An 18,912-nucleotide genomic window follows, 5' to 3' on the forward strand; every position below is an offset into this window, starting at 1 on the left:
ACTTAGCAGCAGGAGTGCGGAGACACCTGGCAGAGACCAGAAGGCTCAGATCAAAGCAAGGCACCTGCAGAGTGAGCCCCTCCCCTCCCTCACTGCAGCCACCCTGCAAGCATTTGATCACAGTCCAGCATCATGCCTCTAACCCCCCAACTCCCTTTCCATTTAAGTGCTAATTCAGAACAATGCCATAACCGACTGCTCCAAAATAGCAGGGGACATGTCTTGTCCTTTTATAGCCGTGCCCCTATTGTGGGCCCAGGCATGTGATGGGCTGGGTGAATGACACAATGTGTGACATTCAGGGGCCGGCGGGGATAAAGACCTCTGCAGGGGCAGTGACTTGTGCTCTGCTTGCTTCTCAAGCAGCCTTCTCTTCTCTGTCTCTCTGTCTCTATCCCCTCCCCTCTTTGTAAACCAGGCAACATGGCCCCTAAAAAGCCTGAGCCAAAGAAGCCTGAACCCAAGAAAGAGGAACCGAAGGCAGCACCGAAGCCACCAGAGCCGGAGCCCCCCAAGGAGGTCACGTTTGACCCATCTAGCATCAAAGTAGGTATCTTGTTGTCCTAAGGCAGGAGCAGCAGCCAGGGCTGTTTGCAGCAGGTGTCTTGGCTTCGGTGCATTCTGAGGTTTGGGCTGAGCATGTCTGGAGTTAGCTTTTCTCACTTGTCTAGATCCCATGCAGTGAGGGGTGAAGCAGTGGGGCCATGCTCCAGGCCAGCTCTTAGGGTCACACTCCTGCCTGAGCTGCCCAGCTGAACAATGGTTCCCAGGGCTTCTCTTTTCTCAGGAGAAAAGCTGGTGGCTGAACTCCAGTTGCAAACAATCTCTGAGGGGGAGCCGTGTGAGTCGGCAGCTTCCCCAAAAAATAAGCCATTCTGTGGCTCCTTAAAGACTAACACATTTATTTATGAGCTCTTGCGGGTGAGATCCTCTTCTTCAGATCGGCATGAGTCTGATCTTCTGACCAGCAGCCCTGGACAGAGGCAAAATCATCCCCTTCCACCTTTCCACACAGTGATGGGAAACAGAAAGTGGCAGGATTTGCTTGGCAAATCCAACCTACTCCTTTGCCTTTCAGCTAGTGAGTAAATCCCCCCAAGGTTTCTAGGAGTGGCAGAACAAAAGCTGTATATGCAGGTGCATTAGGGATGCAGCGAAAAACCCAGGTGGAAGTCATTGCATATGGTGCATCCTGCTACCCGAAGGGGCTGCCTGGAAGGGTACCCAAATGCCGGGAGTCTGTCTCCATTGTGCCTTTCTTACCTCATCTCTGTGACACAGCTGATATTGGGGAGCCCTTCAGTAGTGCTGAGGTCCTGCTGCGTGGGTGTGTTTCCCTATAGTCACAAAGCAGTCCAAATGGTCAGTACGTATGCATCAGTGCAGCTGCATTGAGCTCAGCTGAGGATCTGGCCCCAAGTGTGAAAGAGAGTGAGAACAGAGGCAAGTCCCAGCAGCTGTCAGATGAGTTAGTGCAGGGTTTGGCCTATTACTTTTTACAGTGGGAGCTGGGGGAAGCTGCATGTACATTTTGCTCTTTCTGCACCCCAAATATCCAGAATGACAATCAGAAGCCCTCTACAGGCCTTTGGAAGTCACTTTCTTGCACCGTTTGCATCGCCAGGAGGCGGCAGTTCTGCTCCGCCCTTGGCATAGGTTTGTTTTAAGTCAGGAAACGCAGGAGTCACTGTACACAAAGCATGCTCTGGTGGGAGCAGGGGATGGAGCCTCAGATGGCATAAACCAGACTCAGTCCACTGTCTGATTTACAAGGGGAAAGAGCTGAGGAATTGGCACATTGTGTTAATAGTGAGCCAGCCAGTTGCTTGGAAAGCAGCCCAAGCCCGGTCTGTGTTGAGTATGAGCATAAGATTGTACAGAAACAGTGAGGAAATGGGTAATTCCAGGGAGAGGGAGCAGAAAGCTTTTGCAGAGCATATAGCAGTAGGCCTCCAAATAGGATGAATGGACTTATATCCCCAGCTGTTGTCCAAGTGTAACTGGCTACATGCACACTTGAATCTGTGACCACTGGAGCTTAGCGCAGAAGCCTCTGCGGTTTGAGTTAAAAGCTTGCTCTGCTCAGTTAAGGCTGTAGAGGTGATTCCTTCTTTCTCTCTGTGTAAGTGGTCTAGGTGCTATTGAATGGGGCAGTGACCCACACATAGGTGTGTGGGTTATACAAGGTCATCGGTGCATTGAAATCCATGGGGCCAGACCCTCTGCTCTTACACCTGGGCACAGCTTGATCGAAGTCAATGGAATCATGCTGATTTACACCACCTGAGGATCTGGCCTGGCTTCTCTAAAGAGACATGATTAACAGGTGTGTGTGTGTGTGTATGTATTTGTATGTGTATGTGTATGTGTGCGTGTGCGAGTTTGGGGAAGGAGGAGTGTCTCTTCCTGCTGCCTTTCTGCTGGTTAAAAGTCAAGTCCTCATGCAAATGAACAAAAGAACCAGGAAAAGCCAGAGGATGTGAATGGGTCACTCTGCTGCCTCTGTGGGTTGCTCATTCAGCAGCTTAGTCCACAGGTGCAATAACCAAGCATGGCAGCTACTTTGCTCCTGCTGCGAGATTGTGACCCCACGTCCCAGCTGAGGGTTTCTGAGAAAAGAGGGGAAGGTGGAAGATCTCCTTGGTTTTTTTCACACCCTGTGGGTCCCACAGAAGGCTACATCTGCAGGAGGCAAAGTAAGTTGATTACTGATAGATAATTCTAGCTACGACAATTGCGTAGCTAAAATTGCCATATCTGCACTCAGCTAACTTGGCTGTCTACATTGAGTAAGGTTGATGGGAGAAACTCCCTTCGACCTCCCTTTCTCCTTGTGTCTCATGAGGAGTACAGGAGTTGACTGCAACCCCTGAGAGATCGATTTCATGCGTCAAAGCTAGATGGGCGAAATCAAATCCTGGATGATTGACCCATTGAGGGTCCATCTTCCTGAGTAGTGTAGACACAGCCTAAGAGTCTGCAACCAGCGGAGTAGGAAGAGGAGACCTAGGGCATCCTAATAATTAAGAGGACAAATAGGCACAGAAAGACTCTAACGAGGATGTTATGGAGCTCAGACTTGGAAGGAGGAGGGGCCAGTGCTTTTTCTGCCACTGATTTCCCACAGGACCTTGAGCGAGTTACTTGACCTCTATGTACAACAAGGTAATGGCCCCACCCTACTGCATGGCGTGTTCTGAGATACTATTAAAGTGCTTAAGGGAGTCAGGTTCTACAGTCACATGAACCTTATTAGCGAGTGAGAGAGATGGGCATCAGGACATCCTAGAGCTGGTCAAAAACATATACTCTTTCAATTCATCAAATTTTCAGAACTTCTGAATACAGTGTCATGCTCTCAGCTTGCCAAATGGACCGACTTCTCCTTTGAAAAAAACCACACTTCCCTTTTCCCCACTGGAATTATTTTTCTTCCTCCTAAACTAGGATTTTCAGATACAAACTTCTTCAGAAAAGGGAAAAGGCTGTTTTCTTTGTGAGAAAATACAGTACAAGTGTCTCAGAGGTGAGATCTATCGGACTGTGGAATGGTTTCCATGGGAACCTACTGAAATCCATTACTTGGCCAATTTCAAACTGGAGAGGCTAAAACTAGACTGGCACAACAGGGTCCTTTGCTGCCTGGATTCTTGGGGAGGGGGCAGCTGGGATAAATGGTCCTCTCTAGCACTAAACTCTAACAATAAATCATGGACTTACATCTGGTCTTGCACTCCGGCAACGAATGGAAGTTTTGCCATTGGCTTGAGTGGGTTCAGGATCAGACCCTATGTTCTTATATTCTATATCCATATATTCTAAGAATACTTTGTTACACGAGTGTGAATCCAGAGTAACTCCATATAAGTCGGAGGAGTCAGTCAGGTGGTGCAGTGGTGGATAGAAGGGCAGGATTTAGCCTGACGCTTTGGTACCTGTGCAGGACAAGGGTGGGCTCTGAAACACTTTGAAGTCAAAGGGCAGTTTGCTGTTTATTTCAGGGGAACTGGGCTGGGCCCATGAGGAACGTAAACCGTTCCCTGGATTTTGCCTCACGGCCACGTCACAGTCCAGTGAACTCACTGCCGTCTCTTGGCATTGAGAAATTGGTGCCTGGGCCTCCCTCCCATGAGGGTTGAATTCTCCTTCAGAGGTTCAGAGCGCCATACACACAGCCCAGAGAGCCTGCGTTCCCTGTAGAGTGCCCCTGATGCAGATGGGGTCAGAGTTTTTTCCTGCGTCCTGCGCTCAGGGATTCCAGAGAGGTTGCCCGGAGCATAAATGGAGGCAGGCTTTGGCCCCAGGCTGGTACCTGTGAAGAGTCCACACAGGCCCGTCTTTGGGATGTATAGGGCCCTATGCAGTACTATTAAACTGATGCCCCTGCAGCCCAGGGAAGGAAGAAATTGAAGATTTTTTTAAGAGATGTGTGATGTTTTTAATATTCAGCAACACACTAATGCTATATTTTTAAAGGGAATTTTAAACTGAGGTCCTCTCAACTGACTCAGTAAATTTGAAAACTGACTGCATATACCTGGGCTTGGGGGTTCCATCTATTTTTGCCATGAGTGAGTGGAATAAATTTTGTTATGTGCACCATGGTGTGTGAGATACGCACCACCAATAGAAACACAGACTGTCGGCGGTGGGCACTCTGCTGATCAGATGTGCAGCACCTGAATCTCTCCTGGGTGGCTGTCCAAAGGCTCAGCTTACAGAGAATGCTGATTGCCAAATGCTTGGTCAATGGCCACCGGAATGGCTCTTTCACAGGGTCAGTGTTGTGCTAATAGGTCTAGCAGGATTTTTCCCTTTTGAGTGAAGCAGGTCTTCTCCAAAGGAAGCAGAGCCACAGAACAGGGATTAGGAAGAGAAGGGTGAGCCCAAAGACCCAGTAAGGCCCCACATTTTGAGGTTCCATATGCAGCTGCTTATTTTCCATAGAGGTAAGGAGCCCAGCAGCTTCTGAGCCCAAAGACGAAATAGATCTACGCCGGGAGCTGGAAAGGCTGGGCTAATGATCATCCTTGTAGACGGTCGGTCAGATATCTCCATTCAACAATATTCACCAGTGTCTCCGGGAGGGGATGGACCTGGTTGACTTTCGTTTGGGTGCCTGTTGTCCTAGAACATTGACGGTCCACCTCTTGGGCAATGTTTTCTTCCCTTGCAGGTGAAGACCTTGGCAATTTCACTTAACGAAAAGCCCTCTTCCCCTTTCTGCAGGCAAGTAAGGATTTTAAAGGTCTGCTGCAGCCATGAGGGAGTGGAGTAGATAGTGCGATGAGAGACAGGGAAGATGAGTTCCCTCCTGACTCTCGAAAGCATGTGTTCAGTTCACAGGCACGGAGAGTGTACAGAGAGCTGTTGTGTCCTAGCTAGCAGAGAAGAGACAGAGTCAGCTGGACAAGAAACAAGGCAGGTGTGGGCATTTTGCAAACATAGGGGACACACAGAGGTAGAAAAAAGTAGCTCAAAAGTTACTTGAGTAAAAATACAACTGCTTTCAACTTCTGGATACTTGAGTACAATCAAATGTGCCGTGTGTGTACTCTTACTCAAGTAGTTTTCCAGAGGGACACTGGTGATTTGTACTTAAGTAATCCCCCCAGCAACATTACTTTTACTCAAGTAACTTTTGGGCTACTTTTTCACCTCTGGGGACATGAGAGGATTTCAGCCTGTTTGTGTGCACACCTGAGCAGGAGAAAGGCTGTGTGTGTCCACAGGTGAGAAACTGAGATTTTGTACCCAGTTAGAACCCTAAAAGACTGCTCAGTGGGGGTAAGGAATGGGGCCTGTTTGCAAAAAGCAACACTGTGTGGACTGCCTAGGAAATGCAGCTTCTGTTGCTATTAAAATAAAATGCCTGTTGGAATTAAGGCAGGGCAGGGCATATTCCTGAGTGAAGGAATATGGTGAAAGTTCACTGGTGAAGGCTGGCAGATTGGCAGACCTGAGGTCTGGAGCACTGTCTCTGTGGAGCTGCATGGGTGGGAAAAGTGCTGGTTTCTTCCATGCTGCTCATCAGCAGGCCCCACTCCAGGGTCCCAGAGAGGCAAGAGGAGGACTGAATTCTATTCATGTATAGGACTGACGCAGTTACGGCTACACTCGTACAATCCCCACCCCCATCGTTCTTTGGCTTCGGGCTGAAAGTCCCCTAGATGAGACCAGTTAGGGCCAGCTGAGCTACTTGTGTGATGTGACGCCATAAGAGATAGGTGAAGACCCTCCGGCTCTGCTCGTCTCATCTCTCCACAGCCATCAGCTGATTACAGCTCCAAAGCCCATTATCAAACCCTGGGTCAGAACATCAGCAGTGTAAATCACCATAGCTCCAAGGACTTTCATGAGGCTACACTTATACTTGCTGTGATCTTGTCCGACATAAGTCAGAAAAGCTTGAAAATGTACATCCGCTTTCACAGGCCCTGTGTTTAATTAATTTCCTGGCTATCTTCTCATAAGATGTACAAGGGTCTTGTTCACTAAACTGCTATGTAACCCCACATGAGCTGTGCCAACAAGTCAGTATTTTGTAACTAGAAACAACCCTTTTTCAGGACAAGGTCCCACCTTGCCAACTTTCCTGACCACATCTACTCAGTGGCCTCCGGTCCATCCAGTTGGGAAAGTTGGCAACCCTATAACATACGTTCCTCATGTGAAACACACCCTCAGGTGAGGTCAGTGACCGAGATTCTTTCAGTGCTTTTTTCAGGGCTGCTTTGAAACACGTAAGTTTCAGAGGAGGGTGGCTCAGTGTTCTCTGCAGATCAGGCCCCTTTTTGGCATCTGAGGTTGGGACCCCAGAATCCCTTCTGGCTTGAACACTCTTGCTGAATGAGACAATGCCCAGGCTTGGACTTGGGCTTCGGTGCTTTGCTGAGGCAGGGCCTTGATCATAAACCTCATTTTTCTCTCCTGGGAGAACTCAGCACTTCTCTTTCTGGAGGTTGTTGGGCGGGAAGTGTGGGGAGGGAAACCAGCCAATCTCTGTGTATTTCCTCACTGGGAAATGGGGAAAAATCCACCAAGCTAGTGGCAGTTTTCCCACAATATTATAATAGGAAACTGCAACAGTTACGCATGCCTAATTATGCTTGCCCAGTCCCATTGCATGGGGTGCACTGTGCTCTGCGTAATTTCAGGAGGTTGTTGGAACCAAGAGCAATTCTGACCCTGAGTGGATTCAAGCCAGATATGCCAGGCAGCACATGTAGGCACTGGCGTGGCCATCCTTGAAGAGGTAGAGTTTATGCTTCTGGCTGGGCACGAAGCACAGCCATGGCTCATCCACCTCAGGACACAGGGCATCTTTCAGGGTGCCAGAAGGCTTGGATGTCATTGGGAATTTAGCTTGATCTGTCCCAGCAAGAAGGTGGAAACTCTGATAAGCTGTGTCTACACGTGCACGCTACTTCGAAGTAGCGGCACTAACTTCGACGTTAGGCGGCGAGACGTCGAAGTCACTAACCTCATGAGGGGATCGGAATAGCGCCCTACTTCGACGTTCAACGTCGAAGTAGGGACCGTGTAGACGATCCGTGTCCCGCAACGTCGAAATTGCCGGGTCCTCCATGGCGGCCATCAGCTGGGGGGTTGAGAGATGCTCTCTCTCCAGCCCCTGCGGGGCTCTATGGTCACCGTGGGCAGCAGCCCTTAGCCCAGGGCTTCTGGCTGCTTCTGCGGCAGCTGGGGATCCATGCTGCAGGCACAGGGTCTGCAACCAGTTGTCAGCTCTGTGTATCTTGTGTTGTTTAGTGCAACTGTGTCTGGGAGGGGCCCTTTAAGGGAGCGGCTTGCTGTTGAGTCCTCCCTGTGACCCTGTCTGCAGCTGTGCCTGGCACCCTTATTTCGATGTGTGCTACTTTGCCGTGTAGACGTACCCTCGCAGCACCTATTTCGATGTGGTGCCGCGCAACGTCGAAGTTGAACATCGACGTTGCCAGCCCTGGAGGACGTGTAGATGTTATTCATCGAAATAGCCTATTTCGATGTTGCTATATTTCGATGTTGGCTTCACGTGTAGACGTAGCCATAGTGTCCAGAGGTTGGATTATGTAGTCCTCTATCCATCCAAACATCCCTATCCATCCCCATACATCTGCCTATCCTCACACAAAACCATCCACCCTACCACTTTCTCACATGCACTTTTCTTTTTCTTTCTTTCTTTCTTTCTAATCATCCCCATTATTGCTACTGATGCACAATGCCATCCTGCAGAGCTATATGTGCAGAGCAATTTCCAGCCTAGCTCCCCACTGGTCACACATTTGAAAGTTTCAGTAGTCGCCTGTTAGGCTGAAACTTTCTTTACACTGCCTGTATGTGGCTTTTTCTTTTTCCCAGGAGTTTGAGCAAAAAGAAGTCTGAGTCGAATCTCTGGGTAGCTGAGATTTTGGCATGGCCAAAGCCCCCGATCCAAAGCTCCCAGGAGTTTTTCCTTTCCTTTCAGTGAGCTTCGGATCTGGCAGTGTTCTGTCAGGCTCGCCATACACCACGGCTGAGACCTGCCTCCTCCTTGCTCTTGTCTTCTATAAATGGAAGGGTCTTTCTTCCACCCGCTGTGTCCCCTTTTGTAACAGGCGGCAGGGAGGTGTGATGTTACAGGGCACACACGCGGGGAGGGGGCATCTCAGCTAGAGGCATCCAGATCTGGTCTGTCAACACAGTCTCTGTTTCCTCTCACAAACGCCTCCTCTGCTGCAAAGGGCTGTTGTCTTCAATTACCCTGGCCAATTCTCACACTGCATTCAGGAGTCTGCCGCCAAGAACGGATCTGCTTTATACGTGCCATACAGCCAATGCCCGTGCTTAAAATACCCTATTAGTAATTTACTCAGATGGATCCAAGCAGTAAAGATCATTGAAGCACCAGGCAGTAATAGGGCCGTTCTAATGGGAGCTTTCTTCTATTCGCAACTTTATTTATCAGAGTGCCTGTAACTCCAGAGGTACAAACTGTCCTCCCTCAGGCTGGGCACTGGCGGGGAGGCTTTTAATCGATAGAGAAAAGCTCTCCCTTTCCATTGCTTTCTTCTGATCATCTGGCTTGGATTGACTTAAACCTGGCAACTAATTCGGCAGGAGTTGGCCACTGAGCCTACAGCTACACTGCGGCTCTATTTTGAAATCAGAAATTTTGAAACAGCTATTTTGAAATAACACAAGTATACATAGTCTGTAACTACCCTACATTCCCCTTTTGGAAGTGGACTGCAAATGCAGCTGATCGGAAGTGGAAATGAGGTGCAGATTAATGAGTATTGTGTTTTATATACACAATCACACAGGATCTCACTTCTGGAAGAGCTGTTTTCCAAAGCCAAAGCAGCAGTGTAGATGGGGCTCATTTGACAGGAAACCCTGCTTTCGAAACCACCCTTCTTCCTGAAGAAAATTAGGAAGAAGTGCATTTTGAAAGCGGGTTTTCCTTTTGAATGAAGTCCATCTACACAGCTGTTTTGGCTGTTGAAAACAGCTCTTGCAGAAGAGAGATCCTTTGTGATTATGAAATTAAGCACGAGATTTGTAAATCTGTGCTTCGTTTGCATGTCCAATCGGCCACATTTGCATTCCCCTTCCGAAATGGAAATGTAGTTTAACTGCAGCCAAAATGTATTTCAAAATAGCATTTCCGGATGCAGTGCTATTTTGAAATGGGATCACTGGATGCCGTTATGGCTTATTTCAAAATAGTGCTGTTCTGCACCTTAATAATGGCCATTTCAAAATAGCAGTTTTGAAATACGGCTATTCTTCCTGAATTGAGGGTTTCCGGTTTCGAAATATTGCACCTGCCATTTGATTTTATTTAGAAATACCTTTGAAAACAAGTGCATGGGGTAATAATGGCCTGGATCTGACAGTCCCTTTTGAGTTACTCAGGTACGGAAGGGTGGCAGGATCAAACTTTTTCTCTTGTAATTGGGGATGTGGCTTCGGTCATCCTAGCTTGATCCAGATCTCGAAGCACAAACTGGCCCAAATTCCCTAGGGCAGTGTTTTCTAAACTATATTCCATTGAACACCCGTGTTGTATGAACAACTCAAAGGTGTGCCACGAATGTCTGACACTTGTTTGATATCATACAATGATAGTATCTATTTTCTGTTGTTAAAACCAGATACAATATTACTTTATTGCTGGAGAGTTGATTAAAGGACTTGATTTTGGTTGACTGTATATGTTGCTGTTTGGGATTTTTTATTTTTTGTTTTCAGACAACAAATCTTTTTTTTTTTTGGAGAAAATTTTCATAGGGGTTCCACAAAAAACATATTATTGTTTGGTGCTCGATGGTCTCACCAAGCTTAAGAAACGTTGCTGTAGAGGGACTGGGTTTGAAAATGGCAGGGCTGGGAAAATAGGTTCCTGGGAGCTGCTGGGTCAGATGCATAAGGACAGAGCAAAGGATCAGAAAGTGGAGAGGAGGAATGGGCTAACGGATAAGGCACTGTGCTGGGGATCAGGAGATTAGAACCACCGTGGGACCCCTCCTGCTGTCAGCTTTTTTATCTTTTGCTCTAGGTCAGTCCAGGGTGTGAAAGAACAGGAAATTCAGGACTGGGCACCCACAAAACTTACACTGGGAGTCTTGGGAACTTGGTGCTGGAGGGGTTAAAACTGAGCTGGTGTTGAGCTAAACCTGGCATGAACCTCCACAAAACCAGCCAAAATCATACATATCTTTCTCTTTCTATTGCCACACATACCTGTGTATCTATTCACCTAATCATCTATCAACTCCCTAGGTAGCCACGTCTCTGTGTATCTCTTTCAGCCCCCACAACCCACCCGCTTTTCACACTTATGTGGTTCTTATCTTCGTAGTTTCCAGTTTGAATTTTAGCTGCGTAATGAAACAGAGAGGTGGGTGAACATAACCCCCTGCCAGAGTTCCACCTGGCTTCTCTATTTGTTAAAAAGTTTTGCGTGGTTCAGAATAAGTGGTCTCTGTTAGCCAGTCTATTTTTGGGTGTGGGTCACTTTAAAGTCATTACCTATACTCGGGATGTGCTGAGATAGCTATTACTGTATTGCCAAGTTAGCATCATCTGCAGGAGATCTGAGGTCTTTTTTTAATCTATTTCCCCAGACCCCTAAATGGGCTCTTCAAGGATTGTGTTCACAGCTCTAGGTTTAGCAGGTCACTGCTCAAACCACTGAGCTATCCCACCCTGAGCTTTGTAAGCTTCTGCTACCTAATAGTCGTGTTCACTAAGGCAGGAATGGCAGCCTAGAGCTGTGTCTGGCCCAAGACACTGGTGTAATTAATCTAATGATAACCCATGTCTAATAATGCTGAGAATGTACTCCTGCCAAGGATGTGGTGAGAATCCCTATTGTGCCTTTGAGACCCAGTCCAGCTCTCCTTGAAGTCCATGAGAAGCTGTTCAGCTTCAGAAAAGTGTTACAGCAGCTGAAAATCAGCCTACGGATTTCGATGGAGCACGAACTGAGGAGATGGCCCTGAATCTGAATGGAGGTGCCCTGCTTTACCCTAGCAGAGAATGGAGCCTGTTAATTTTAGTCTTCGGTGTACCTGGTCCTTGGAGATAGACTAGAATGCCTTCCTGCCTCTCAGAGGGGGTAGACAGTGCTTTGAAGGATGAGGGTTATTTAGTGTTATCTTCCTATATTAGCTTGTAAAGCAACAAATGTTATTGATACCAGTCAGAAGACTGGGGTGGGTGCTAATGCTTCAGAGAGTATACTTCGGTGTTGGAACTATTTTGATTTACACTAATAAAGTATCTTATGTTTGCTCTACTCACTTGTTTATGTAGCCTCGTCACTGTAACTTGTGAACACCTTACAACCCTTCCAAACATGGGGAGGTTTTATACCCATTTCACAGGTAAGGAAAAGACCAGCAGAGGAATATGACCATCTTTGTTCAGGTCTCAAGAGCAGTTTGTACTTGGCCTATGAATTTTATCAATATGTCCTGATTCCCACTCGAGTGCCCTGTCTGTTTCACCCCCATGCCCTTGGGCCCCTTCCTTGCAGGTCTTTTTAATAACCGAGCCACCATGTGTCTTGATGAGCAGGTAATTGTTAAAAATCCACTCTGGAGGCAGAACCGTGCTGTAATCAGAGCTACATTTCTCACAAAACTACTATACCTCAATCGATGTGTGTCAAATCGCTATTTGTTTAACGTACAACAGCTGGTCTAGTAAATTTAAGTTAAATACATGGCTGACGGTTTGGTCCTGTTTACAGCAGGGGGCTGGACTCGAGGGCTTTTTTAGGTCTCTTCCAGCTCTATTCTATGATTCTATGAATGCTGGAACCAAGGTGATAAACTTTCCCGAAGGGACTCAAGGCCAATGAGGAGAGAAGAAACTGAAGCAGAGTGTTCATTTCACCTATAAAACTTAAAGGGAAGGGATCAGAGCCTTGAGTGTACCTACTTCCCGCCTACCTATTACCATCCAAGGGGCATTGATACAGGAGAGAACACATGGACATAAAGGGGCTCCTTTCTTCTGCCTTTGATTTCCCTGGGTAGGTGTTTAGTTGGGTTCACAACTGAGCCCTCAGAAAGAGACAGCCCATGACCCCAAGAGTTTGCACTGTAGTTAGACAGGCCAGACAAAGGAGGCATCAGTGTATGGAGAAAGGATGGGCTGTAGCATGAGGCCAAGATGCAAGTGCAAGTTCTGACTCTGCCACAGACTTGTTGCATGACCTTGGCCAAGTCATTTAGCTGCTGTCTGCTGCAGGTCCCCCTGTGTAAACTTGAGATAGCACCTGTGCTGGCTTTTCATCAGTAAATCTCAAAGCTTACAGCCCCCTGGTTTGCAGATGGGGAAACTGAGTTGCTGAGAAGGGGATGTGACTTGCACATGGGTCACTCAACAGCAGAACCCAGATCTCCGGTATCCCAGCTCAGTAGTCTAATCACTGAGCCACACTGCCACCTCCTGGGGTTAGCCCTGTGCCATCGCCATTGTCTTTCAAGTCAGGAGGGCCCACCAGAGCATCTCATCTGACCTGCTGTGTGCCGTGGGTCACCCACACCCTCTGCCTCACCCCCGCAAATAAAGCCAACAATTGAAATGAGACCCAAGGGAGACAAAATTACATGCAACAGGTGGAGGGGCTGAGCAGGCCCACCAATGAGGAGGGGAAGGGAGCAGCTGCACAGAGGCCTGGCGTTTCAAAGGGACCAGAGCTCCCAGCCACGGCCAGAGTGCTGCCACTCCACACGATTTCAGAGAGGGGAGTGGCAGCACCATGCTGGGGGCTGATGATACTTAGCCCTGCCCCTTCTGCCCAAGGCTCCGCCCCTTCCAAAGCTGTGGAGCCGGGCCCTCCCACAGGCCTGCACTCCGAGCATTCAGAGGACTGTCACAAGTAACGGGGGGTGAGGGTGAGGTACGGATAAGCGCCTAGATGACAACTGGGGCCCAGAGGCGGAGCGCAGTCAGGAGACATGCCCAAGGTCATCCTGCAAGTCTAGGGCACAGCTGGGCAGCGCATTGGCAATTCTATCCCTTTTTTTTAATGCTGGCAAGTTCATAGCCTGGAACGAACCACAGGAGAGGAAAGGCAAGTGATAAGGCCAGAGAGACAACGCAGCCACAGCCCACAGTAGAATTCTCTCTAAGCACAATCCCTTCCCGACTGTAATTACATCCCGCCACTGCATTCAGGCCTCTTATAAGGCATTGTTCCCTCCTCTCTGTGTCCTGCCTGCACAAAAGAAGTGGTAAGAAAGGAAGGGGCAGCAGAGGAGCTAAATTTAACCTGAAAGCACTGGGTTAGGCCAAGGGTATGAGGCCACCGATGAGAGAGCTGCCTCTGAGAATCAGGGACCAAATGCTCGCATCCAGGGAACGGCGTGTTATCACTGCTAATAATAGAGGCCCAGAACGTTTCAGAGGCATTCACTCGTGGTGTTTCTCTGCACTCAGGTCCAGGTCCTCGGCTGGTGTAAATCGGCATGAAGGTATTGAATTCACAAAAGCTGACCAGGTCCCAGAGCTCCTGACTTCAAAGAATTACACCATCTGCAGATTTGGCCCATTAGCTTTAGTGGAGCTGTGCTGAGTTACCCCAGCTGAGAACCAGCTTACGGTGCTAATAAAGGCGCACTGATTTACACCAGTGGAGGATACAGTCCTTTGATATCAGTGCAGATATTTTGATTTATACCAGCTGAGGCTCTGGCCCACTGATCTAGAGGGAGCGGTGCTGATTTTCACCAGCTGAGATATGGTCTGTTGATTCCAAAGGCCCCATGCTGATTTACACCAGCTGAGCAGAAAACCTATTGATTTCAATAGAGCTGTGCTGATTTACACCAGGGGAGGATATGGCCCATTAATTTCAACGGAGCTGTGCAAATTTACACCGTGTGAGGCTATGGCCTTTCAATTTCAATTGAGAGGTGCTGATTTGCATCAGGCGAGGATATGGCCCACTGATTTCAATGGAGCTGTGCTGATTTACACCAGCAGAGTGTATGGCCCATTGATTTCAATGGAACTGTGCTGATTTACACCAGGTGAGGATACGGCCCGTTGATTTCAGGGGAGCTGTGCTGATTTGCACCAGTTGAGGCTTTGGCTTATTCTGTCTCCCAACCTTGATCCTGACTGCTCTTTGGGTGGGGTGCTAATGAAACATTTCTACATAACGGGTGGGAGGTGTCAGTATGTCCCCATGGGTGAGCTCTCCCAATATCACCCACTGACCAACAGTGGCCTGGCCTGGAGGGATAACTCCTGGATGTGACCATGGTGCTGAACCCTTGATCTCTCAAAGCAAACCAACTGAGATCTGGATCCAATTTACCCAAAGGGTTCATGAGCTGCAGCAACCAATGGGGTGGAGAGAGAAGATTGGGTTCCCCACCCTTTGCATAGGTTGAAATTATACTGAAAAAGTCCATTACAATCCTGATATTTCCAACAATCCTGGCCAGCAAACATCGCCTGAGCTTCCTATTTTCTTTTAGCAAACTCCATCCTCCAGGCAGAGTGTCTGGACCAGTTGGGATTATAAGGAAACCCCAGAACACAATGTTTGTTAGCATGGAATGAAGTGTGTCCCCTATAGAACAATAATAAATTACAGTAATGGGTCTAATCATGCCCGAGGGCAGATTTATCCTTGTGTAGATTTGCTCAGGGGATCAATTCCCCCATTAAAGACCATGGCTGAAGGCCAGGGTAATTATTTTGGGAAAGGCACGTCGGTTGACTGCCAACTCTGAAACAAAACCAGAGCTTTCTCTAGTGCCAATTCTTTATCGCTGTGATTCTTTGGAAGAGCCAGTGTGACCCTAGTTTTTCAGGCTGGTGCTTACACAGCTGAGTGGCATTTCTGGCTGGCTGGTTATGATTTGCACTGCTGGGATTTTAATAACGGCAAGTGCAATGGCAGGGATTCAATCAACAAGGAGTCTGGATCTGCATGGGGTTGGTGCACCTTTCCAGGGTATGTTTGGACATTTGTGGCACCATAACAGGAGGTCTTCAGGGACGCATCAGGAAGTGAGACTGGTGGCAAGGCAGCTGGGTCTCCCAAGCAAGCACTGAACATCCTGCATTCTCGACTGGATGTCTGTTTTCCCACCGGTGGCCTGGTCAGTGGCTCAACTCCATTTGGCCTCTGTGGAGGGTGAACTCATATGCACCGTACGCAAAAGGTCAGGCCACTGAGTGGAGCACTCACCCATTCCTGGAGCACTGGACCTTCCAGTACTTCCAGGAATGGTCTGAACCTGCCTGGATGACCTCATGCTCATAGTGGTTTTGGGGCTGTGCCTCAAGAGGGAACTGCTTTGAAGAACTCACCATGCTGCTCCCGCCTATGTGACCTCCCACGCTCAGGATGTGGGGGCTTATGCTGGCAGCCAAGTAGCGCACTCCCCATGATGGTGTCTCCTGCCCCATAACGGCATCCAACTTTGTCTCAAGAGAAACCACCCAAAAAGAGGTGTCCAGTTTATAACCGGAGGAAGGACATCGTTTCAGGCCAGGCAGAGGACTCTATTTTGGAATGCCTGGGGCTTGCAAATGATTGGTTGTAAGCCTGAGTAAAAGTGTTCCGGCGCACTGCTGGTTACGCTCATGGTGACAGCACTTTCACCACGGTGCCACAGGGGTCACAGGCAAGTTGTTAGCCAAACACCAGCCAGGGCTTGTCTTGATCCATGTTTCGTAAACCATGTTCTGCCGAAAACTGGTGTTCTGTGAACAACTCACAGGTGTGCCGTGGGAATTTGGAAAAACAATTCAAAATTTTACAATAAGACATCATTTTAGGATGATTACCAGATACAATGTTACATCTTCATTGCTATGATGCCTGACTAAATTGCTTCATTTTGCTTTTGCTGTATATGTTGCAGTTTGTTTTTTGCTTTTCTGGCCTGACAACAATTTTTTGAAGAAAATTTTCATTGGTGTTCCACATAAAAATATTATTGAGTGGTGTTCTACGGTCTCAAAAAGTTTAAGAAACACTACCCCAGATGATACTTGTGTAAGTGTAGGGGACTAGGTTAAGTGACATCTCGTGACCTAGAGAAGTGGTTGTTCCTCTGTATTTGGCAATGGTGAGGCCACTTCTGGAATATTGTGTCCAGTTTTAAGCCCTCCACCCAGTATAAAAAGGATGTGGATGTTCTGGAGTAGGTTCAGTGGAGGGCAACAAAAATGATTAAGGGGCTGGAGCACATGACTCATGAGGAGGAGGGATTTGGGCTTGTTTAGCTTATGGAAGACAAGACTGAGTGGTGATTTAATAGCAGCCTTCACCTTCCTGACGGGGAGCTCTAAAGAAGATGGTGAGAAACTGTTCTCAGTGGTGTCAGATAGCAGAAAAAGGAGCAATGGTCTGAAGTTCCAGAGGGAGAGGAGTAGATTGGATATTAGGAAAAACTACTTCCCCAGGAGGGTGGTGAAGCACTTTAGCGTTGCCTAGGGAGGTGGTGGATTCTCCATCCCATGAGGTTTTTAATTCCTGGCTTGACAAGGTCCTTGCCGGGGTGACTTAGTGGGGGTTGATCCTGCTTGAAGCAGGGGGCTGGACTAGATGTCCTCCTGAGGTCCCTTCCAGCCCGATGATTCTATGATCTCTTCTACCAGTCTCTGTTTCCGTGACTGTGAGAGACATTGCAAGCACAGGCAGAATCCTTGGGGACTGTATTGTATTTCACATTGACAGCATGAAAACCTCAAGAAGCCATTATACTGAGATAGACTAGGCCGCATGAGCTATGTATATTCATAGACTTCACTAGCGGTACAGGACCATGAATATTTGTGTGCTCCTGGAAACACCAGAGGGTGACGAATGCAAAATCACATGCCTGGGTATAAAGTTTGACAGTCAAGCCAGGGCAAAGTACCGGCTTTACCACTTTCCAGAGACCAGGAGGTAAAAAGATGGAGTTTAAAGAGACTCTAGCTCTCCATTTTGATTCAGTGAAGGGACAGCACCTTCTATCCAAGGGGAGGGCCCAGCCCTTGTTGAAAGGACATTGGCCTACTGCAAAGGATGAGCAATACCTGGTACATTAAATGAGTTTTTAGATCCTCAGTTGTGGTTACCAGCAGGAAGCAGAGTGACCCAGCCAGGTACCCCGGAGATTGAAGCTGCATTGCTCCACTTGTGCCAGAGAGTACAGGGGGACCCACCCGATCACTATGATGCAGACCTGGGTGGGTTTCTGGTCTCAGCATTTATGATCCCTGAATTGGGCTTCCATGAGAAAATCTCTTCCCGTTTTGCCCTGTTTAGTTAAAAGCCTTGTTATTGACATTGGACTCCCTTAGCCTGTCATCGAAGAGAAACACGTTAGTTGCAGTCTGGGGGCTCCTTGCTTGCATTGTCGAACTGCTTTCCTTAACCAGCACCAGTTTAACACAGGCAGGGCTGTATGAATAGGACCTATTTCATCATAATCTTGTGTGGGATTGAGATAGAGGTATACAGAACATCCTCCTGGCACCGAGCTATTTAAGGTTGAGGAATAACATCACGCAGGGAACGCTGGAAACCCCATCACTTGGGATATTGAAACAGGGCAAAACTGGATGTTGGATGAATCACACTCTAGGAAGCAATACTGCTCTGCTCTGGAGTTGGACCAGATGATATGACCGGCTCTGATTCACCTTTAACCCGCTCTGATTTGGTGATAATACAGATTTAACCTCTCTAATGCAGAACTCTCTTGTCTGGCAAACTCCGTAATAAGGCAGAATTTAAATTAGCTGGACAATCGCTTATCATGGGTGTGCCAATCTTCCTGTCATCCCACAGTTTATTTCCAGCCACCAGCCCTGGCTTTTAGTGTTCTGTGCTGTTATTTAACTGTAATTTACCTCAAATGTCTTCTAAGAGCCCAGTAAGCAGTGGAAGTGTTGGTAACGCTGCCAGACAATATTGACCTCCTGTGGATGAGCAAATTCTCTCATCCGGCACTGAACAGGTCCTGAGGGTGCCAGATGAGAGAGGTTCAACCTGTATCTCAATGTCATTGCTTAGGAAACCAGACAGTATCTCATATATGGGGGGCTGGGTACTAAAATCAATATTTAATAAGAGGGCCAGATCTTCAGGTGGCATAATCTGGAGATATTCCAGTTAAGACAGTAGGGTCCTGATAGTTTACACCAGCGGAGAACATGGTGCACAGCTTGATTTGGAAACAAATGAATGGAGACTCACAATATCATTGTGGAACAAAAGTCACCATCAGAATCCTACCGTGGGATTAAAATCCTATGGCTACTGCAGGAGCCACTCTGATAGCAGCAGGAGAGCATTAAATGCAAAATATACTTCATTGTAGGTGGTACTGGGTGGGCATGAAAACCAGACCATGATCATTTGTGGGGAAATGTAATATCACCAAATAGTTTATGTGAGAT

The 18,912-nt window shown here is 47.8% G+C and overlaps 1 protein-coding gene across 1 annotated transcript in view; it reads left to right on the forward strand.

Annotated features, from left to right (window-relative positions):
• Nucleotides 1-325: 325 nt before the first annotated feature.
• MYL3 (myosin light chain 3) overlaps nt 326-18,912 on the forward strand; it is a 52,539-nt gene continuing 33,952 nt past the window's right edge. The window contains exon 1 of the mRNA XM_074985262.1: nt 326-546. Within this exon, the coding sequence (XP_074841363.1) occupies nt 424-546 (123 nt within the window). The 5' untranslated portion in view covers nt 326-423. The remainder of the gene's footprint in view (nt 547-18,912) is intronic.

The sequence above is a fragment of the Carettochelys insculpta genome, chromosome 2, assembly GCF_033958435.1.
Source record: "Carettochelys insculpta isolate YL-2023 chromosome 2, ASM3395843v1, whole genome shotgun sequence".
Lineage (NCBI taxonomy): Eukaryota > Metazoa > Chordata > Testudines > Carettochelyidae > Carettochelys > Carettochelys insculpta.